The sequence below is a fragment of the Quercus suber genome, unplaced genomic scaffold (assembly GCF_002906115.3).
Source record: "Quercus suber isolate HL8 unplaced genomic scaffold, Cork oak 2.0 scaffold_756, whole genome shotgun sequence".
Classification (NCBI taxonomy): domain Eukaryota; kingdom Viridiplantae; phylum Streptophyta; class Magnoliopsida; order Fagales; family Fagaceae; genus Quercus; species Quercus suber.
The window spans coordinates 87697-111213 of NW_027070192.1; the positions used below are offsets into that span (position 1 = coordinate 87697).

Genomic DNA, 23517 nt, shown 5'->3' on the forward strand with positions numbered 1-23517 from the left:
TTAAAAAAAAAAAAAAAAAAAAAAAAAAAAAAAAACCTAGAACAATTTGGGAAAAATCTCAGAACACAAACAAACTCAGAACATCTTGTCCTTCGCGAAGATTCTCACACCGTCCGATGCCAACAACGGCGACGGATTCTCCATCCTGAGGTTTTGCGCCGACCAATCTTTCCTCCGCTGAACTACCAGGCTGAGCTGCTAGTGCAAACCTTGTCAATCACCAATGTTCATGGCATGATCTGCTTATGAGTTTGTGAGCTCCGGCACCTGGAGGAGAAGAAGGTTAAGCTTGTGAGCTTAGTGGTAGAAAGTGTAGGGAGAAGAGAGAGAGAGAGAGAGTAACAAGGGTGAAGGGAAAAATAAGAAAAGAGAAAATGGTGGGAATGGTTCTGCGGGTAAGCTTAACAGGAGGACTAACCAAGTACAGGTATGGGTCCCACAAAAATAAAAAAAGTGTGAGCGATGAGAAGCTAAGTTATGTGTGCCAAATGGGTGGGATTAAGAAATTGAGATATTTTGAGTGATGAGTGACGAAAATTGAGTGAAGAGTGATGACAAAAAAAAAAATCCAAACAGGCCCTTAGTGTGTACAGACCTTGTGCATCAAAATTCAAAAGGTTACTATATATCTTTATCTCAACAAATAAACTATTGTTTCTTACTAAAAAAATCTCTAATTCATGACAATCGTTTCCTAAGAAAAACCCACATGTAAAACCCCACTAGGAAAAAGACAGTGACTTTTCAACAATTTAGAAAGAACCTATATGTTCATTTGAGCAATTAAGCCAAAAGAAGACTGATTTTAGAACATGTAAGGAAAGGTAAGGTGGGTATTTTTTGTTAGATGATCATGAGCTAGTGTTTGTCTTGGTTGGTATATATAGTTAGATTTGTGCATTTGAAGTTTGTTTCAAATATGTGATAAGTGAGAGAGACTATGTGAGGTTTTGATTTGGGATGGTGGAGGGATGGTGTCGCGTTGGTGGAAGAGGACAAAGAGACGGTGGAGCGGTGGTGGAGCAAAAGCAATTTTCGAATTAGGGATTTAGGGTTTACAAGAATCTGAATTTGGGGAAGGTTGGCATGCACATGAGACAAGGAGAGAGATGTAGAAAAAAAATTGGCTTTTGTTTTAATTAATTTTAAAGAAGGGTGTTTCAATCTTTTTAGTTTGTTCTACCTAAGCAAAGTTCATGTGATTGTCAGGTGCAGTAGGATTCCATTAAATATAATAACAAAAGTAACATCGGAGTGCAAAGTATGATAAATGTGATAATTTAGGGTGCAAAGTGTGTGTTCGGATAGTTTATTGTTCAAAGTGTAATTTGATGCATAGTTTAGAGTGGTAAGTGTAATTTCCCCTTTATGTTTTTTTTTTTTTTTTTTTTTTTTTTTTTTTTTTAAATGCGGATTTGTATATTTTTATGGATTTATGGGTTTGATTTCCTAGAGGTTTCAATGTTGATTGTGTTGGAATTTTATGTGTTAAGATTGATTTTGAGTGGGTTAGTCAATTGGGTTTGTCTTCGTTTTTGTGCTGTGATTTTCTCTTCATTTTTCCCCTGTTATTCTCCCAAACCCCTCCACAAACCTAGCGACGGAAATCATGGTCTGGACCTGCGGCATCGATCTCCACAGTCACCTAGTGCCGCCGATCTCCACCGTCACCCAGTCCCTTATTCGTCGCTGTTGTGTGCTAAAAGACCAATCCGTGCCCATGGAAGTTCCAATCGCTGTCGTTCCTCCGTGGGTATGTTTCTTGATTATTATTATTTTTTTTTTTATGGGTCTAAGATGAGAAAGGCAAAAAAAGAAAAAGAAAGATTGATGCTTGTAGCGAAGAACAGAGAAAGAAAAGTTTGATTCTTGATTTTTTTTTTTTTTTTTATTTATTTTTATGGGTTTGAGATGAGAAAGGCAAGAAGAAAAAGAAGAAAAAGAAAAAAGAACGAACTGAGAATGTGTTTGGCAAAGAGAGTCATTGCAAAAGGTGGGCTGGTGTGACTTTGCTTTGACCGTGGGATCCAGATTGTGGGTTTAATTACAAAATTGCCATTGAAAATCAAAGAATTGAGTGGTGGAAACAAAAACTGGAAACAACTGAAAACAAAATCCAAACAAGTTTTTGAGTCATGAGTCTCACCATTTTTGAGTTATGAGTTATGGAAACAAAGTTATGAGTTATGAAAATCATAAATCCAAACAGCCCCTAAGGCGTTCTACCAATACTCCTGCTATTTTGATTTGATAATGTTATGCTTCCTTTTAACCAAATATATATATATATATATATGGTAAACAGGTCGTTGTTCTTGTTCACCTTCGGGGATTTCTTATTTTTGCTGAATTTCACCTTCAGTCTTTTTAGTTTGTTTCACCTAAACAAAATGCATGCGCTTGTCACGTGTAGTAGGATTTTGTTAAATATAACAACAAAACTAACACCAGGAGAATGTGATAGTTTAGGGTGCAAAGTGTGCGTTCAAATAGTTTAAGGTGCAAAGTGTAATTTGATGCATAGTTTAGGGTGGTAAAGTGTAATTTCTCCCAAAATAAATATACCTAAGTCTTCATCACATAATGTTATACCATATCAAACTATTAATTCAAAACTAATAAATAAATATTCTTAATATCATCATTACATAACATGTCATAAATTTGATTATGCACGAATGAAAATGAAAAACATATTTTTAATAATTAAAGAGTATCATCGGGAGCGGACGTCATAGGTTAAAATTTCCTAAAAAAAAATTAAACAAAATGTCATATGTAAGTAAAGTGAAAAAATAAAATGCTTTCTCAATGAAAAATATTAATAAAATTTGATATGTGAGTAAAATAATGTGAAAAAAAAATTATTTACAAAACAAAACAATAATTTGTTTTAGTATAAGCTGAAAACCAAATAGGCCGAAATTTAGTGGAATGGACTTAAATTGGCAAAATAGACTCGAACAGAGGAGTAGATGGAGTAAAAGAGTGATTCAAACTAAGGAAGTCGATACCGTACCGGCCGGTACGTACCGTACCAGTTGCATACCGGTATCGAAACATTAACGTTTCGTACCGGTTTAAATACCGGCCGTACAGGCCATGTACTGGCCATACCGGCCAATTTCAGGCAATACCGGGCGTACCGGCCGGTACAAAAAAAAAGTTTTTTTTTATTTTTATTTTTATTTTTTTTAAGTTTTGTAATTTTTGAATTTTTGTTAGGGTAGAATGGTAATTTATTTGCATTAACTTATTAGTATTATTTGTTTTCTTAGTATGCAATTGTAACTTTTAAGCTTTCTATTTTTTATATTGTGTGTTTTTTTTTCTTTTAATTGATACTAAAGTCTAAAATTATGAATAATTAGTTTTGAATTGAGGAAATGTTTTATGGTAAACTTTTATATTTATTATAATATATATACACACATATACATACATATATATATATATATATTTATTTATTTAAAAATATAAAAAAATAGCGGTAAACCCGAAACGGTACACTGGTATTGACCGGTATCCGAAATATACCGTACCGCTGGGCAAACCGGTACAGCCTCCGGTACGGTATTGACTCCCTTGCTTATAACAAGTATTAAAATAGTAAAATCCTATCATCAGGAATAGACATTATAAGTTAAAATTCTCTTAAAAAAAAGATAAAAAAGTTAAAAATGAATATTAAATAGAAGATTGGAAATCACACACATTCCTTACAAGAAACGAATCATCAGTTGCACCTGCACACACACATACTCCCAACTTCTTATCATAAAAAAAAACTTTTTAATTATAAGCCGAACATTCCGTCACACAGATCCCTCTCGTCACCTTAGAAGACAAATACAAACGCACTCTTTATTTCTCATCATTAATTTACCAGATTACCCTTCATAGCTTTCATTTAATTACACTTTTTTTTTTTTAAATAAAAATATATTGGTTTGGTTTCTTCTTACTACTCCTACTTTCTTTGGCTTTGCATTGATCACTGGGAATTTGGAGAAACCGAAGGATTTGCTTTGTGGGAATCGAAGAGACTCTGATAACTTATCCGTTTAGAATGTGGGTTTGAAGCATCAGAAGCATTCATCTACTTTGGTAGAGTACGTGGGACTCTCTATAACGGGTTTGTCTCTTTTATTTTCAAAACCTTGTTCTGGGTCTTTGATTCTCTGTATTGAATATATTCTTGATAAGGGTTTTGAGAAAAATTGGATTTTGGAGACTGGGAGTTTTTTAAAAAAAAAAAAAAAAATACCGTTGTTGTTTTTTGAATTGACAAGTTTGTGGGGTTTTGATTTGATGTGGTGTTGGGGAATCTGGTATTAGAGACGTGTAGTTTGTTGCAATTTTTTTTTTGTGGTTTATGCATTCAGTTCTTAGAGATTATAGTAGATTTTGAAACCTGATATTCATTGGAGTTATTAAGAGTAGTGAAGTAGTGAACATACATATGCTGAATTTTTGAAATTGGATTTCATAAGTGGGTTTTGGAAGTGGAGAGATTCTGTGGGGAGATTGTTGCTTTTGGTTGTCTTGTACTAGATTCCTGAGGAATTGAATTCATCTGTGAGTTTGGAGATAGGTGAGGTTTTGTTGATTCTGGGGGAAGATTCTTGTGTTGCATGCTGTTTTTTCTAGTTGGCGTTAGTTTGTGTCACTATGTCGGGCGGGACCCCAACTGGGGGTGGATATATGAGGCAGAGGCACAGCCAGGGGTATCCCAAATAAAACAATGAATCCGACCGGCAAGAGAGCTATGAAGCACGGGTGCGTTTCGAGACTCGGGTGCGGGTGCGGGTGCGGGACTCGGCAATTTTTGAAAAATGTGGGTGCGGGTGCGGCAGGACTCGGCAATTAAAAAATCATTAAAAATATTTTTATTTATATTTTTAATATATTGCTAAGCATACTTTTTCACATTATATAAATATATACCAAATAAAAAATTAATATTATCAGTTTTTATTTTATTTTATTTATATACATATATTTCTTATATTATTTATTTTATATATATATATATTTTTTTTTTTTTTTTAAAAAAAATATAAAAAATAGCGGTAAACCCAAAATGGTACACCGGTATTGACCGGTATCCGAAATATACCGTACCGCTGGGCAAACCGGTACAGCCTCCGGTACGGTATTGACTCCCTTGATTCAAACTGGTTCAGTAACTAAATTGTAATTTTTCCATTATTGCAATGGAATTAACAACATTGAATTCTAAGATTTTTATTTAATGCCATTTTAGGAGGTCATTTTGTGAGTTATAAATTTTTTTTTTTAATATATAAGATATATATTTTATTTTAACCTAATTTAAGTGTACATGTGAGTGACTATTACACCAAGAGTATACGATGGTGTGAGTTATAATTAATATCATGATTCTTTGTGTATTTACCTAATATATATGTATTTTTTATATTAGGTAAAAATATAAATAATCATCATGTTATTAATTGTTTTGTAAAATGGCATTAAATAAAAATCAAAGAAGATTAAAAGAAAAAAAAAAGAAAAGAAAAGAGAGATCTGGAGGAGAAAAAATTAAACACAAGGACATAGGCCATTTTAAGTTTTTAACAAACAAAAGTCACTTCCTTCTCTCTTCCTCCCACTGCGCCAGCTTATATAAAGATATATAGATATATATAAATCTTCCTGGTCTCTCTCTCTAGCGTACTTTCTCTTATTAAAGACCAATTCTCTCAAATTATCTGTCCGCGACACGAAAACCGAGTGCGTAAACTGCTACTTCCCAGAGACGAAATTGTGTGTGTGAGTCTTCGTCGTGATCAATCTCAATCTCAATCTCTCTCTCTCTCTCTCTAGCTACAGCAAAAATGGCGTCGTCTTCTACTGAAGAGCCACAGCCACAACCACAACCTCAACCACAGCAGCAACAGCAGCAAGTGAAGGAGTGCGCTCACAAAACCAAGCTTATTCAATTCTTAGGTCGTACAACTCCTATCGTTCTCCAAAACGACAATGGCCCCTGCCCTCTCCTCGCTATCTGTAAATTTCTCTCTCTCTCTCTCTCTCTCTCTCTTGCTAGGGTTTCGTTTCTGTGTTTCTCATTTTTAAAGAATGTAAAGAATGTTAGGTTTGATTATTGTAGAATTATTATTTCTTTGGTTACATGTATAATTTAGGGAAATGGTTGTGTTAGCGATAGTTAGGCGGTGTTCGAAATGGAGGATTTTCTTGTTGATTTTCTGAGCAACCAAACGGTGTAAGGCAATCATTAATTCGATGCTTAATCCGATACTTTAGTGGAATTTGATCATTTCAATTATAATTTTGTGCTATTAGGTTTTTGTTTGTTTGTTTGTTTGTTTGTTTGTTTTGTTTTGTTTTGTTTGTTTTAGTTAATGGTTTCTGATTCTCACAGACGCACTTTATTGCTTGTTGTTTATTGATTCTTGATTTTCTTGTTCTTCCATTTTGTCTTTGAGAAAATTAAGCGAAGGAAAGAGAGTGCGATTTTGTGTCTTATGTTGCTTTTCCAGGAAGTGTGAATTTACCAGAGATTTGACAAATTTCTGTATTAGTCATAGTTAGAGATGAAACTATTGTAATCTGTATGTGTGACGAGATAAGTTTAGAAAAATAGAGGAAATTAGGTCTTATTGATATTATTTTATTCTTTTTTTAGAAACCGAGAAATTGCTGTATTTTGCTGGGCATTGTTGAGTGGATTTCTTGTTAGTGAAATATGAGTAAAAGCTCGTACCAAGTTCATAAGGCTTGAACTTGGTATGACCTTTTACTGGAAGAGATGGTTGGTAGGCAGCCTTACTCCCAATTTTTGGAGAGACTAATTCCTAGACTCGAACTTGCAGCATATTGCTTAGGCAAAGGTCACTTACCATCTCACCAATGTCAAAATATATTTGCTATTTTAGTGTGTTGACAACCAAATGGTGGAAATAACTTAATCAATTCTTTCATTATAATTTTGTTTGGGAGCCTGATGGAATTGGTTGGGGAAGCACTCGTCTCAAATTTGGAATTTAGTTCCGTTGTGCATCCTTTGGTGTATTTGGAAGGAATGGAATCGGTGGACTTTTGAGGATTTGGATAGTTTCGGTAATCAGATGCTTGCTTCTTTTAGTGGGACTCTTTTTGATTGGTCTCGGGCATGGGGACTCACGACTAGTGATTCTCTCCCTTCTTTCCTTAGCTCTCTTTCTCTTTGTAATTAATACGTTGATTGGTTTTCTTTTTTGTTTTTTCTCTGTTTTTTTCTTCTTGTATTTTTTGGGTTTGCTTTATGTTCTTCATGCATAGAGTAGCCTTTTGTTTATATAACATTCTTACTTATCAAAAAAGAAAAAGAAAAGGTAACGTCCAAGACCCTCTAATTTTGCAGTTGATATGATTTTCAGAGTGAAAAAATGTTATTAGGTTAAATTGTGCTTTTAGGGAACCTGTCTTTGCCTCTCCTTTGCTCATGTTACACCTCATTGTTTCTTGATTGTTCATTTTTCTAGCTGAGGAACTGAATTTTTTGCAGAATGATATTCTTGGCTTTTGATTTCCAAGGAAGTGAACAATTCAAATTAGGTAGCCAATGTTGTTTTATTATGCTAGAGCTTAGTTTTTAGCATCTTTTACTTCTGGAATGCAGATTATGAAAATTATAGAGTTACATATAAGCATTTTACTTTTTATTGATTTCCTGCTTCTGCCTTCACCCAAAAGTGTTAGTAATTTTCTTCATCCTTGTATATCTTGGGTTTTTTTCTCCCTGTAAATATTGTGCTAAAATCCAATAATCATTCGCATGTGATGTTGTCCATCATAATGCTCATCTGTTTAGTTGTTTGGATAATTACTTTATTGACTGTAGCTCTTTCTTGATAAGGTTTTTTTGACATAAAAAAAGTGTAAACCACTATGAGTACTTTGCAATCTTATCACCCCATAATTTTTTGTTAATAAAAGATCATCCATGTTGTTTTATTCAGAATTGTGTTGTGTTTTGATGATTGGTGTTTGGGTTTGCTGTAGAAAATTTTCTTTTTGTATAAATAAAAATTATTCTTTAGAACAACTTCCAAAGTCTTATAAAAAAAAAATTCTTTAGAACAACTTGAATTCTAGCATCTTCTTTCCGTTTTTCACCATTCTTACTCGCATCTCTTTTCCCAAACTCTTTGTTTATTTGTTGTTAAGGTATGGCGAAAAACATGGATTTGAAATTAGGTCTTTCTTTATCTGGCAATGTAGATAACAATATCCTTGATTCAGTTGGCCCTAATCAATTATTTTAGCTAGTGTAATTGACCTAATTTTTTTGGGTGGGAAATCTAAATTTTTAGGAGACTTTAAGAGTTGAATTTCCTCCCCCACCCCCCCAGGTCCTTTCTCTTTTGGTTTCTTGGAAACCAAACAAGGTTCAACTAAAATATGTAAATTCTACAAATTCCATCAAAATAATATTCTGGAAATCAAGAATTGATTTACTCCAACATCAGCTAATACTGTTTAATTTTTAATTTTAAGTGTATGAATTTGCTGTAATGATGGAATGTGTGAATTAACTGTTTTGGTATGGTTTGAAGTTGATTGTGGGCATTCTTGTTTCAGTTTTATCTTGCCTTCTTTGTTGTTTACATTTGGGGTGGAGGAAGTTGGGGGGGAGAGGGGGGTGTGTTGGTGTTTGGGGGTTTGCTTGTCTTTATGCAGTAAAGGTTTGATATTCCTTTTCTTGTTTGTATTTTCTGGGAAATAGATCATTTACTCATGGGTTGCTACAGGTAATGTTCTTCTACTGAGGAATAACTTGAATTTGAGTCCAGATACAACAGAAGTCTCGCAGGAGAAATTGCTTTCACTAGTTGCTGAAAGATTAATTGATTCCAACAGTAATGCCAATGTAATTTATTTATTAAATGGTCAGTTATGAATTTACTATTTGCTGGTGTAACTGGAATTAACCATTTTGTTATTGGGTTGCAGAATAAGGATGAAGGTTATATTGAAAATCAACAACAGAACATTTCTGATGCAATTGATCTGCTTCCTCGACTTGCAACTGGCATTGATGTAAATATACAATTCAGGAGGTTCGACTTATTTATTCTAATACCAGTTATTTATTGTCAGTTTCTTTTTGTATTTCTGACTAAAAGTTTAATGATACTTTCAGAATAAACGATTTTGAGTTTACTCCAGAGTGTGCCATATTTGATCTGCTGGACATTCCACTCTATCATGGCTGGATAGTTGATCCACAGGTTCTCTCTTTTCTGGCCTCAGACTTACTATATATGTGAGATACCTAGTGACTGGTTCAATTGCCCTTTTAGTAGTTTGTTTCATGTACTCCATGTGTCTGAACACATTGGATTTCTACTTTTTGGTCCTTATCATACATTTGCATTCTGGCCTTACCCAATTTGTTCAACTTATGAGCCTCTCATGAGTCATTGTGTGCTGCTATTGTCAAGAATTTTGATGGTGGTGATTAGCCTCATGTTTTCCTTCTCATATTTATACTGGTTCTTATTTCATCAAACCTTTTTGGTCCCCATGTATAGGATTTATGCTTTTATCTGCAGACTGAGGCAAGTTCTTTTGAAATCTGTGTGTCCAGTGACCTTTCTATGGCTCATCTTCTTGAATAAACTTCATCTGAAGCTCTTAAAATTTAGCAGGGAACTTTTGGGTGTTGAATATTCATTCTCTAAATTGTATCAGGTAGAATTCCATTAATCATATTCCTCTCTTTATTAAAATCATAAGAGACAAGAAAACTATTTAATCTTTTGTAGAGTCATTGAAGCAGAATGAAGGCCTCTTCGATTCTGTACCAACTTTTGCATGTATTTTGGTGGTCGGTGGTGATGCAACATTGTGTTCAGTGTGGAAGTCCTAAAATAATATAATAGCTCATCAGAATTGCAAATAACTTAAGAAAACATGCAGCGTGTGCTGTGTTGTCATTTTCCTTTAAATATTTGTACGGAACTTGTTGGTTTAAATTAAATGTTTCAAGTGTTTAATAAGCAAAAGCTTTAATTATATTGTTATAATAATTAAATTGTATTTTGTGACTGTTAGTTTGTACATTGATTTTTAGACATGTAAGCATGTACCTCATGGGTGCCTTTCGATTATGAAGCCCAAGACTTTTTCCTTCAACAATTTATTGGCAGTGTTGTTCAAGTTGTAAGCTTGGACTTGCCTCAAACTATTTTGGCCTGGTAGTCAGCGGAAATGAGGAAATATATTTTTGGTGTAGTTGTAGAAAGTTGGGATAGAAAACTTCCTGTATGGTTTTATATTTTTACGAGGCCTTGATGTTTGTGTACATTGCAAAGCTTGGGTGGTGTTGGTGCTGTGCAGACCACACTGTGTGTTTCCAATTATGAATCCTTTAAAGGGTGAGTCCAATACAGTGAACCATGATATCCTAGGTCAGCAACAAGTGATAACCATTGGAGAGAATCTGAAGGGTAAATAGAAATCTCAATTGTGGTGGAGCTGCGAAGGTGGAATGGGAAGGTGAAGTTTAGTTAAAATTCTGGGAGTGTGGATTAATTTCAAGTGTGGTTTGGGTAGGACTTGAAGGACTTGGAAGCTTTCTCAACACTTGGTCTGTTAGGAACTTTGATAACCTTGCATATGGTCGTGCTCTGTTGCTTCCTCTCTCCCACCATTTCTCTGGCAGGGGGCTGCTTCATCTTCTTGTGACTGTCCTATTAACTACTGGTGTTGGGCCAATGTTCTTTGGACCAAATGATTTCTTCCCCCACCTAAACAAGGATGGAGGGTCAAGCAGTGCTGGGTGTCTTGATTTCTAGTTACCTAACAAAAAAGAAAAGTTGGTGGTCACCTTGCAATTGGTAGATTTAGTATACTGATCTGGAAAGTTAGAATCTGTATATTTTGAAGCTAGCTTATTATATGATGGGAATTTGCTTCTATGCTACTAGTAGGCTATAATAGGCAATGGTGTTTAATGGTCTGACACTGCTGGATGTCCGGAGTTTATTGAAACACAGATTAATTATTGTGTACTTTTTGACCATTTGATTTAATAATAATTTTTTTCCTGTTTGTTTGCCAGGATTATGAAACTGCTAATGCAATTGGTTTAAAGTCCTATAATACTCTCACAGGGGAGCTTGTAGCCCTGGAAACACAGAATATGGAAGGTGTACATAAGAATAATCCTGAAGAAGATTGTATTGATTTTGCTGCTGCAACAACTGCAACTCTAGGAGTCCCTTCTCCATGTCTTTCAAAGGCTACCTCTTTCGATGATTCTCCACGTTCAGTCTCTGATAATCAGAAAGGAAGAAAGGGGGACCTTGAAGAAGAAGCAGAGCTTTTGAGAGCTTTGGAGTTGTCTGTGGCTGACAATTCAACTGCCGTGGGCGATCCTCATATCAGTGGAGGGACTCAGTCTGTCAATTCAAATGATGGGGTGTGCCTTAAGGAGGTTATGCCTGTAGATTCTGTAAATGGGTTAGAGAAGTGTCATGGTGTTGAATATAACAATATTCATAAGCCAGAACCATCTGTAGTAGATGATTGCAATGCTGCAAACAATCACAATCCAATATCTTTAAAAAATACCCCTGGGCAAGCATCTAGTTCATATTTGAAGACTGATGTGGGAGATCTCCTTCATCAGTCAATTTATGCAGAATCTGCAGAAAGTATCCTTCATAATGATATTGTTGAAAAAAGCAGTGTTGATACCTTGCTCCAAAGTGGAAGTGCCCCTTCCATTTCTCCTGGAAAAGACACTGCATCTGTCAATGAGAGTCATGTGGATATTACTAGAGGGAGTGAAGAACTTCAGAAGGAATCCACTTTTACAACTGATGTTCATGAATCTGCAGATAAGCAAGATGGGTGTAGTACAACAGAATTATCAAGCTTATCTTCACCATATGCTGATTCAGATTCATCTAGTGGGAGAATTCAGCACGTAGATGCTGCCGAAGCTTTGACTTCAAGTGTTGATGGCAGTGAGCCCATGTATGAAGGAGAGGAATGTATATTGGATTCAAGAACTGCAGTTTTTGAGGACCGAGAACCCGTGTATGAAGGTGAGGTGGTTCTTGCAGAACAAGCAGACAAAAGCACCATAGATGCCTTTAATGTGAAGTCCAAGGATGAAATCACCCCACAACAAGGTTAGTGGTATATCAAAGAAGTTGATGTGCTTTCAGAAGATTGTTTATCTGTATTAAGTTTTCAACTAATATGATCTTGAATTTAGTTAAAAGAAATTCTTCCTTTCTTTTTGATTGCTTTAGGTGAGCTGATCAGGAGCTTTTTGAAGAACAACGCTAGTCAGTTGACCTTTTATGGGTATGTTGATTCACGGTTTCATTATAAATGCCTAATTTTATTATTAATCCATAAGTTTTGCTACTTTGGATACTGGGAAGTTCTCTATATTTTTGTCAATGCTTTTGCAGCCTTTTCTGCTTACAAGATGGCCTTAAAGAAAGAGAACTTTGTGTTTTCTTCCGTAACAATCATTTCAGCACCATGTTCAAGGTTCGTAAGAGCTAAAAATGTTCTTCTTTCTCATGATATAATCATTGATGTTGCTGCTGAATAAATGCTTACTGTAATTATTAATGGTGAAAATTTGAAGAATACATATATAGTTTTGTAACCTTTAGGTTCCATAGCCCCTGAACATCAATTCTTAAATAGTTTCCTGAATCTCCTCTTATTGCAGTATGATGGTGAACTTTATCTTCTAGCTACAGATCAAGGTTACATAAATCAGCCTGATTTGGTATGGGAAAAACTAAATGAGGTAATCCGCTTACACTCTGATCTTATTTCTCAGTGTACTAGGTCACATTGGTAATTATTGTCCTATTTGTTCAAGGTTTGGTCACTGTTTCTAATTGTGGCTGAAACCCTTTTTTTTTTTTTTTTTTTTTATTATAAATAAGTAAATAAATATTTTCTTCACTGTTTCTAATTGTGGCTGAAACCCTTTTTTTTTTTTTTTTTTTTAATTATAAATAAGTAAATAAATATTTTCTTGAACAATGCTCTACTTTGCGTACATGAAAGTGAATACAAAAAATTTAAAAGAATTACAAATGTATGATAAGGATTCTAAAAACTCAGGAATGGAGTTAATATCAGTAACCACACACTTGAGACCAATCAAAGAATGATCTAGCTAATAGCTCTATCAATTGTATACTTTAAATTTCCACATACTCAAATATACGACGATCAGGTTCCCTTCACAAAGTCCACATCAAACATAATGGGACCAAGTTCAAAATGTCCAATGACTAGTTGCCTACCCCATTCCACCAACCAATCTAAAGGTCAGTGATTGTTATCAATAGTACCCAATGAAACCCAAAGGAAAGGGTATTTTGGTAACTTACTTGAGTCTAGAATCTTCTAGGGTATTCTAAGTATCTTAGGGTTATTTTCTTTGGGTCCAAGTAAAGTATTTATTAGGTTTGTGTTACAAACACATGGGTAGAATTCACCCTTGAAAACCGGGTTGCAAGGGGAGGGTGCCTAAGAGCTTATAAACACATGGTTAATCTTATACTTAATCCATGTGAGACGCTAGGATCATAACATACTATCGTGTTCCGCAGCTGACGTCTATAACGGCTCACTCTAGCGACATTGACTTGATGGTAACCCTTTCTCTTTTGGTGGCTTCACTAACCTATCCGTTATTTTAATCTAGCCTTTAGGTCGCCCCCTTTGAGATCCGACCACAATGCCGCAACTCCTTTGATCTCATACTCAATGAGCTACACCTGATTACTCGAGGTGGTGGTTAGTTTTGATACCAAATGTTACAAATCCATGGGTAGAACTCGCCCTTGAAAACTGGCTTGCACGGGGAGGGTGACTAAGAGCTTATATAAACACGGTTAAACTTATACTTAATCTATGTGAGACACTAAGATTATAATAGTTTGCTTTACTAGTCAAACTAATAGTCCTAATACTAGTAGGAATCCTATTATTACTAGTATACTAGTACAAGTAAGAGTCCATATAAGTGTATATATATATATATATTGTGCTCAATGTATTTAAAAAAAAAAAGAAAAAAAAAAGAGTTGATTAATAAAATTGAGTGTTTTGAGCTGTAGGCACTTTGACCTTTGTTGGATCTTTCTCCTTCTCTCCTCTTTCTTTTCACCTTCTTTTTCTAAAGTTTCTGTTCACACAGCCCCTGAACAGCTCTATCTCTCTCTAATTCTTCTTCTTTCCTAACCCTAAACCCACCACAACTGTATGTAGACAAATTCCCTAATATGTCCTACATCAACGACAAATACAACACCCTACTAGTATGTATTATCTCTTAATGAGATTATCACAAGGGAAGATCTTCCCCCAAGCTGCTGTCTATACAATGAAAGAAACCCTCCTTGGGGCCTTGACATATCAAATGCTATTCTAAGGGAAAAGCATATTGCAAGGGTACCTTAAGGCATCAGAAAATGAGTGAACATCAAAATCCCCATTCCCTTTCAAAACTGCTTCTCAATCAATCTCTACTCTCCTGATGAGGGATAAGAGTATAAAGAAGATCGAAGAAAGAGGTTAGCACCTCTATCTCCCAATCATCGAAGTTTCTCACAGAGCTTGCATGCCAACTCTGTTTCCCCGTCACATATTTTCTCCTCCAACAAGGAACCAACTGAGGTATCTCGATCTTCTTGCTGAAACCTGATCAAGATGCTGGTTCTTCAATATTACATTTTTTGTAGAATCAAAAGATGTATAGGTCATTTATACTTATTAAAAAAAAAAAAAAGGTTTTTATAGGTCATTTATGGTTATAAAATGCATGAGCTACAGTTTGTTTTTGAAATGGGTTTAATGCTTGGATATTACTTCTTGATAGACCACACACACACATAATGTCAATGTATATACATGGATGGATGAAAGGGTGTTCAAAACATTTAGATAGCAAGTATTTGTGGTTCTGCTACATTACTTATTTATCCAAAAAAGAAAAAAAAAGTATATGTGGTTCTGCCATTGCCATGGAGGTTGTGCCTGTAGTGGCTGTAATAGAATGGCTTCTCGAAAGTGAACTTTTGGAAGTTCATTCCAAATTTAATTATTTTTAAAAAAATTTCTCCTACTGTTTCATTTAGAAGATATTTATGAAATGATAAGGAAATAGTGCCTTTTAACATTGAAATATTGCTATGTTGTCATCTCTCTGTCCAAAAAATTATTGTTACGTTGTTATATATGATTTTGAAGTTTGGTGCCCTAATTATAATTCCTCCCATGCTTGTCACTTCAGGTCAATGGGGATACATTGTTCATGACAGGTAACTTCAAGGAATTTAAGGTTGAAAGTCGTACAAATGACACCTGGGATGAACATAATGTTATGGCCAGCACAGCTGTACGTATTTCTTATATACCTATAGTATATGCGAGGCTGTCAGTAGTTGCTTCCATGATACTAAATTGAATTTTCTGCTTCAGGATTATCTTGCCAGCATCGACAGTGCATCACAAGCGGGTTTTGATCTAAAGTAATTATGTCATCTTTGTTACTGTGCATACATTGATTTCTTACCCGTTTTGCCATTTGGTACAATTTACTTTTGTTGAAAATACCATTTGAGGTCCCTACATTTTGATAGCAGTCAATTTGATCCTTGTTATTTTCTACTTGCAGTCAACTTTTGTTAGTGACTTGATGGTAGGGACCAAATTGATTGCAAGTTGATAATAACTGGAATCAAATTGACTGCTACCAAAATGTAGGGACCAAATTGACAGTAACCCCAAAATGTAGGGACCAAAATGGTATTTTCATCTTTATTTTTTCAACTTTTTGAAAATGGGCTGAAAATATTGAAAAAAGTGGGGTTTTAAAGAGTTGTACTATGAAAAGGTTTAGTTTTAAACTGCCCTCCAAAAGGGGCACTAATGTTTTTAGTCTTGTATTTTTACTTCATTTTTATTATTTTAGGAGAACGTCAAATAAAATTAACAAAATGGGAAGGCAAAGTTTAATGAAAAGATCATCTTGAATATATAGTTTTTCCATTTTTGAAAGATTTTGTGTAATTTTCTAAAATATTTTATTACTTTAGAGTGAATCTAGTCCAAAATGTAATATTTTGTTGTTGCAGTTCTGATCTGCAATTGGCAATTGCTCTGCAACAACAGGAGTTTGAGCAACAACCGCAACGTCAGAATGTGCAGCAACCATCACCCGTTAGTGGCAATTCAAAGCTGGTTGTAGGTCCCCAGGTAAAATTTCTTGTTTTGAACATCTGTTCTTATCAGTTTAATGCCTGCTTTTCATCCAAATATTACACCTGATTCTGTGATGACTTCTATAAGTATGATTTTTCTATTTGAAATTTCTTTTATTCTGATACCAAGAAAGATTTATTGTTGTGTTAACCTCGTGTTTACAGTACTTTCCCTTGGAAATAGAATTGCTTGGTATTATTTTTTATCTGAATCCTAGGTGATTCAATCAGGCTAGTTTTGCCTCTGTTAAACATGTATTAGTATTTTCCAGACTGGGACCGGTGTTTAGTTGTGGTCTAGGGTTTGAGTGGTGAGTGTCTTGTTAAGAATGAATACAAGGGCTATACAAGGTATGGTTGCAAAGTTTCATTCTCTATCAACCACACATAGATCTTGGTTCTCATTGACTCATTGTTGTATAGTTCTTTTCCTATGCCATTTTGTTGGAATTGCTGCTGGAGCAATTTAGAGTGCCTTGTTTTGATTTGACCTGCCCAGTTGAACGATTTTGTTAGCTTAGCTTAGGGCATGTCATACGGTCTGAAATAGAGTTTGGGCTTCGTTTTAGCGGAGCCCAAACCTAAGGACTGCATTGTTTGTAGGTTAATATGTTTTTCCCCCGTACTATTTGAGGACACAAATACAAGCATCATGTTGTGTAACAGACATGGCTAACCCAAAGATCTAGACATGGAAACATGATAACATTTGATGGTATGTTGCATGCAGAAGATTTGTACATTGTAAAAAGACCATAAGAGTAATTACTATGTGAACTATTTGTTGCTTTTTGACAAAAAATGCTAAGTATTTTCCGCATCATATGCACTTAAGGATAAGTTAAGGCCAATTGTTCTTTAGGTGTCCAAACGAGTATTGGAGATGGATACACATCGTTTCCTTTGCATTTGATATGTTAATATTTCATCAGCATAAGCAAGCTATAGGTTTTACATCTCTATATTGACAAATAGATTATGAAATTAACAATACATATTGCATATGTTGTTAGTTGATTAAGTATGTGTTTAGTCTTCTTTCTATTGAGGATTGGAAATAACTGGCTAGGTCTGTAGCTCTAGTATCGTCACTATGTAGTAGCAAATACCAAATTTCTTGTTGGATTCAGGGACTCATCGTGCTGGTGAGGTCTGATAATGGTAGGAGTTTTGAGTTCATTTCTCATTACTTCCAAGTTTTATAGGGCAAGAGAAAAGCTGTTGTTTGGAGTTTGATTTACATTGTGAAAGTGAGATTATTGTTGTGATATAGGAAACTAATCAAGTTATCTTTAATGAATGTTCATTGCTAAATAGGGTAAAACTTAGATACAATACTTTAGGTGCAATACATTATGTTCCCTAGTAAATTCAAACACTTGATTGCATTGGCCATTATAACACAAATAGTTTCCGAGGATAATTAGATTCAATCCACCCAGGCGTTTGAATCTTATTGGGGAACTTAATGTACTACACCTATGTTTTACCCAAATAGGTAAGCTTTCCTTTTCTTTGTGGGTCAGGGAACCTGGGGGGTTCCTTAAGGATAAACACAAGCATATCTGTAAACTGCAGTGAGCATTTTGGTTTAAGTTATTTGGACAATCTATTGTTGATTGAAAGTTGGGTAACCAAATAATGTGCACGACAAGCACTCGTTATTTTGAGGGAAGAAATGTGACAAAAATTATATATTCTGGCAGTTGTAACCTTCAGGATGTAAAATGTTGTAATTTTCTTATATTTATGTACACTAGATTCTTGCACTGATCTCGTGCATAAATGCAGTGGGAAATAAATTTTTGAAGAAGTTCAAAGAAGCACAATGCGAATATAAAATCATGTTCTGTTTGATTAATAATATAAAAATCTATGCATCTTCCTCGAGCTATTGATTTCCTGTCATGACTGTAAGCAAAATATATAGATTTCTTTAACAAAATGCTCTTTTTGCAGGGGCCAAGAAACAATGGCAGAAACCCATCCTCGTCCTCTTCCTCCAGACCTGAAGCAAAAGCAAAAGAAAAAGAAAAGTGTACTGTGATGTGAATTGTGCATGCAGGCAGTTTGGAAGTTTGTTGTAAATGGTGTGTTGGCTCCTTTGTATTCCATGATATTAATCAAACTGTATTTTCCGTATATGTGAATAATGGAAGTATATAGTACCACATGGCTAGGCCCTCCAATCTCCGCTATTTTTTTTTTTCCCACAGTTCACGCAGTTTTAATTTTTTTTTTGAAATAATAGTCTGATCAAGAGTCAAGACAGGTTTGCTCTTGACTATCTAGAAAAGATTCAAGATAATGTTGTGATAGCCTTGGTTGTCCGAGATTCATTTTGAGAAAGTCTAGGGACAACAAATGTTACAACATTTTTCACAATACTTTTGTTTTTAGTTTGTAATGAGTTGGTTTAATATTTCATTTTAACGAATGAGAGTATTGTGAAAATGTTGTGGCAATTTGTCGGCCCCAAACAACTTTTGTTACAGGGAATCTCGTTGGTACGCCACTATGCTATGCAGGACCACTTTAAGTCCGCGTGTCCTTCCTCCACAGGCTTGGCTTTGCAAACTCTATTATCATCCTTGTGACATTTGCTGAAAATATCTGTGCTGGGTACGTGGAAAAGGTTATGCTTAGTATCAAATTAGTGTCACACAAAAACAGTTGTCTCTGCTAATGGGGCTTGGCTCAGCTGATAAAGTTGAGATACTTCGTCTAACTCACTTAGGTTCAAGTTTTGCTACCAGCAGAGTCTTGGTAGGCATTCACATGGACTGGTCTATAGACTTTAACCTTGGCGGTTTGTCCAGAGACTGGTGTAACATAGTTAATTCTTACATTTTTTCTCTAAAAAAAAAAATAAAACAGTTGGGTATTAAATGTTGAGACTTAAGAGGCTATGAGCAGAGTTTGATTGATTTCTCGCCCCCTCCACAAATTTTTCTGGTAACGAGGGAATTTATTAAAAATTAAAAGAACATACGACTAATACAACGCTCAAACTGATTAAAACAAAAGCGAAGGGAGGGGACCAACTGGTCCCACGGTTCATCGTGACTAACTAAAGCTTCCAAGTGATTACAGTCCATTTAATTTATTCCAGAAAATAATAGGCTTCAATCGGTAGAAAATTTCGTAGTTCGCAATGTCAAATCGGCCCCAATAGTAACCTGTAGTCGGGTCTGTCAGTGTCATTAAACCTTCCAATGGCAAAACAGGCTCATCAATAACCTGTAGACAGTGACAAAAGGATTTATGGAGGGAAACAGGATTGGAGTAGTTATTCCATAGATGCCTCGTAATTTCGAAATCAATCATGTCTTGCAACTTCAACATCAAGGGCCGAAGTTTCTATTCCCGTACAAAGTTGCAATAGGATTTGATTATTTTGTGCCTTCCATTTTTTTATTTTTTCCAAAGTTTTTAATTAGAGACTAATCACTATTCGCGATAGGACTTGGGACAAGCACTTTGAAACCAAGTGCCCAACTACTTGGCCAACCCACCTGAGTTGCGTGGCTACCGTTTGTTGTTTGGTTTTTAGCCTTAAAAAGGGAGTGTTATCTAGGCTTTAGATTTGTCTGCTATTTTTTTTGAGAAAAAATCTACTTACTTTTTTATTATCACTATTAGAGATTTATTTTAATAATTGCTTTCGTTTAGTCATGATACACATGTTGGAGACCGAATAAACTAAAAGGTTCTAGATGTTTTTTGAAATAATTCTGGACATTTTGTTAAGAACAAAATTTCTTTGAATTTATATAAATTTTATAAGTTTTTACTTATTAATTATCAATTATAATGATCATGACAGGAATGTAGGACATCATAGGGTTTATTTTTATTTTGAGGAATTTCCATATTTATATTTTATTTCCTTATTTTTAATTGTTTTTAGGGTTTCACTTGTTAAATTAAGTACAAGGGACAAGGTGGCATTGAATTAGGGATGCCCGTCCCTTTTTTGGGGGAATGGATCGGAAAACCTGCGTTGGGTGTGAGCGAGATAAATTGGGTAATTAATATAAGAACTTTATAATTCATGTCATCTCATTGCTCATTATAAAAGGTTTGTAAAATGACAGAAATCATGAATCACAACCAAATCATTTCATAAAACCATCTTAGAAGTATCTCAAAAAAAAAGAAAAAAAAAAAACATCTTAGAAGTATTCTCTGTAGTTCGCAATGTCAAATCGGCCCCAATAGTAACCTGTAGTCGGGTCTGTCAGTGTCATTAAACCTTCCAATGGCAAAACAGGCTCATCAATAACCTGTAGACAGTGACAAAAGGATTTATGGAGGGAAACAGGATTGGAGTAGTTATTCCATAGATGCCTCGTAATTTCGAAATCAATCATGTCTTGCAACTTCAACATCAAGGGCCGAAGTTTCTATTCCCGTACAAAGTTGCAATAGGATTTGATTATTTTGTGCCTTCCATTTTTTTATTTTTTCCAAAGTTTTTAATTAGAGACTAATCACTATTCGCGATAGGACTTGGGACAAGCACTTTGAAACCAAGTGCCCAACTACTTGGCCAACCCACCTGAGTTGCGTGGCTACCGTTTGTTGTTTGGTTTTTAGCCTTAAAAAGGGAGTGTTATCTAGGCTTTAGATTTGTCTGCTATTTTTTTTGAGAAAAAATCTACTTACTTTTTTATTATCACTATTAGAGATTTATTTTAATAATTGCTTTCGTTTAGTCATGATACACATGTTGGAGACCGAATAAACTAAAAGGTTCTAGATGTTTTTTGAAATAATTCTGGACATTTTGTTAAGAACAAAATTTCTTTGAATTTATATAAATTTTATAAGTTTTTACTTATTAATTATCAATTATAATGATCATGACAGGAATGTAGGACATCATAGGGTTTATTTTTATTTTGAGGAATTTCCATATTTATATTTTATTTCCTTATTTTTAATTGTTTTTAGGGTTTCACTTGTTAAATTAAGTACAAGGGACAAGGTGGCATTGAATTAGGGATGCCCGTCCCTTTTTTGGGGGAATGGATCGGAAAACCTGCGTTGGGTGTGAGCGAGATAAATTGGGTAATTAATATAAGAACTTTATAATTCATGTCATCTCATTGCTCATTATAAAAGGTTTGTAAAATGACAGAAATCATGAATCACAACCAAATCATTTCATAAAACCATCTTAGAAGTATCTCAAAAAAAAAGAAAAAAAAAAAACATCTTAGAAGTATTCTCAAAGAAAAAGAAAATAAAAGAGTCAAATTATTAGAAATTACTAGTTGAATATTGAAATGTACCTAATTAGGTCCAATTTTAAAAGGGAAAATTACTAAAATGGCTAAAATTAAATAAAATTACTACTCAACCCAAGTTTTATTAAGACTAAAACAAGGTTATTTTTTTCCCTTGAAAATTGAAATATCCAGAACACTTGATACGATCTAATATTTGAGCCAGTACAAGCAGATCATAGAATATTTTGTATACTTAAATATACATTGTATAAAACGTAATTCAAAATATTAGGAAACAACCCCTTGTATGGATTACAACTTAAGTGGATCCCAATAGCACCATTAGGTAAATGGAGAATGATCCTCGTAGCATTATTTTTAAAATTAATAGTTTTGTAACTTAACTAGTTTGCATTTTTTAGTGTTTATAAGACATTCAAGATTGAACAAAGTTTCTCTTTAAACTATTTGTAGAAAAACTCTTTAAACTTCTTATATCTATTTATATTGAGTGTGAATTCTAAAAATCTAACCGATGAATTGCATATTTTTATTATATCATTTATTTTTACAAAATTTGAAGAATATCAAATATCAATTGCAATGTCATCAAACAAATGTTAAAATTTCAAGTTTTTGTGATCTAAAATTGTATATAAAAAAATAAGTGTTTATTGATACAATAGTAAATAACATCCGATTTGAATGATATTTGATATGCGTATTAAGAATATAAGAAATATAAAATTCAATAGTTAAATATTCAAAATTCACATCTAAAAAATAAATATATGAGAAGTTTGAAGAATTTAAAAAAAAAAAAAAAAAAAACTAATTTGGAAAGAAACTTTGATTTTCGGGATTTAATTTTCCTTCTCTCCAATTATAACTACCAAATTATTAAAAAAAAAAAAATTTGAGTTTCTAATAAGGATTTAAACTCAAATGTTAAGCTCAACCCAAATCGCACAATTATGAGGTATGAAACTATCCTTTCGCGGATTATCATAAAAATAAATAAATAAATAAACTATTCTTTCGCCGCTCGCCGTCGTCATTTAAGTGAAGTTTGCTTTCCCACTTTATCCAGCACGTTATAACCGTCGCAGTTAGTAAAGTCAGCTGGAATGCAACGTGTCGGGATCCAGTTGGTCCGTGGTAAAATCTCGTGGCAAGAAAAACTGTCACATAGAAAAAAAAAAAAAAAGGCCTTCTTTATCCACTAGGCCAATTCTGCAAAGGGCCTGAATATTCTATTATGTTGTTGTTATTGTTGTGGCCCTAAAACTAAATAAAGTTGAGCCAGGCCTGAATTAGAATCAACCTAACCTTTGTTCCTTTGTAGGACCCACCAAACCCAAGGGTGAAGATCGTTACACCTCACATCTAATCACCACCGACAGCATTGCCATTATTGTTCTTCCATTCTCTAATTATATTAGTATTATTTTATACCACAAAACTCTTACCTACAATTCCTTCCACGACCACATTAGATTCTATATATTATTAAATTTAAATGTGTGATTATATTTGATCAATAAAAACATAAATTATATTATTTTTTTCAAGAATAATTAACTTCCAATTATGTGTTTGAACTTAATATAATGCACATCCAATATTGTAGATATTGATTAGGATTAAATTGTAATTGGGAATTTTTTTTAATGTTACATTATAACATCTAAGAAAATTTCATATTAATAGGATGATTTTATTATTTAATTCACAAACCTTTCTTTTAGGTATAATTTTAAAATATAAAAAATACTTAAATTTAAACATTTTATATAGGTTAGTTAAAAAAATTATATATGATAGGTTAAATTACAGTTAGCAGTCCTGAGATTTGGGATAAAGCTAAATAGGTCCAAAATATTTCAAAACTAATCGATTTGGTCTCTGAACCATATGCTAAATACAACAATTTCATTTCTAAGAGCATATGGTTTTGGGACATAGTGGTTATTTTTGTTAAGTGTTTAGCCAATAAGAAA

At 34.1% G+C, this 23517-nt stretch overlaps 1 protein-coding gene across 1 annotated transcript; it reads left to right on the forward strand.

The window, feature by feature from the left end:
* The first annotated feature begins 5623 nt into the window (after positions 1-5623).
* Positions 5624-18454, forward strand: LOC111989286 (uncharacterized). Its single transcript, XM_024021070.2, has 12 exons — positions 5624-6033; positions 8781-8899; positions 8983-9089; positions 9173-9260; positions 11096-12173; positions 12297-12351; positions 12462-12543; positions 12731-12811; positions 15314-15418; positions 15502-15551; positions 16158-16278; positions 18243-18454. The coding sequence occupies exons 1-12, from the start codon at positions 5862-5864 to the stop codon at positions 18333-18335; spliced, it is 2151 nt and encodes a 716-aa protein (XP_023876838.1). The 5' UTR covers positions 5624-5861; the 3' UTR covers positions 18336-18454.
* Positions 18455-23517: the final 5063 nt, after the last annotated feature.

What these genes read in the sequence shown, in the direction of transcription:
- LOC111989286 (XM_024021070.2), top strand. Translation starts at nt 5,862, where the DNA reads ATGGCGTCGTCTTCTACTGAAGAGCCACAGCCACAACCACAACCTCAA. An exon ending in TGAAATCACCCCACAACAAG is followed by an intron (nt 12,174 to 12,296) that starts GTTAGTGGTATA and finishes TGATTGCTTTAG; the next exon opens with GTGAGCTGATCAGGAGCTTT. An exon ending in AGCTGGTTGTAGGTCCCCAG is followed by an intron (nt 16,279 to 18,242) that starts GTAAAATTTCTT and finishes CTCTTTTTGCAG; the next exon opens with GGGCCAAGAAACAATGGCAG.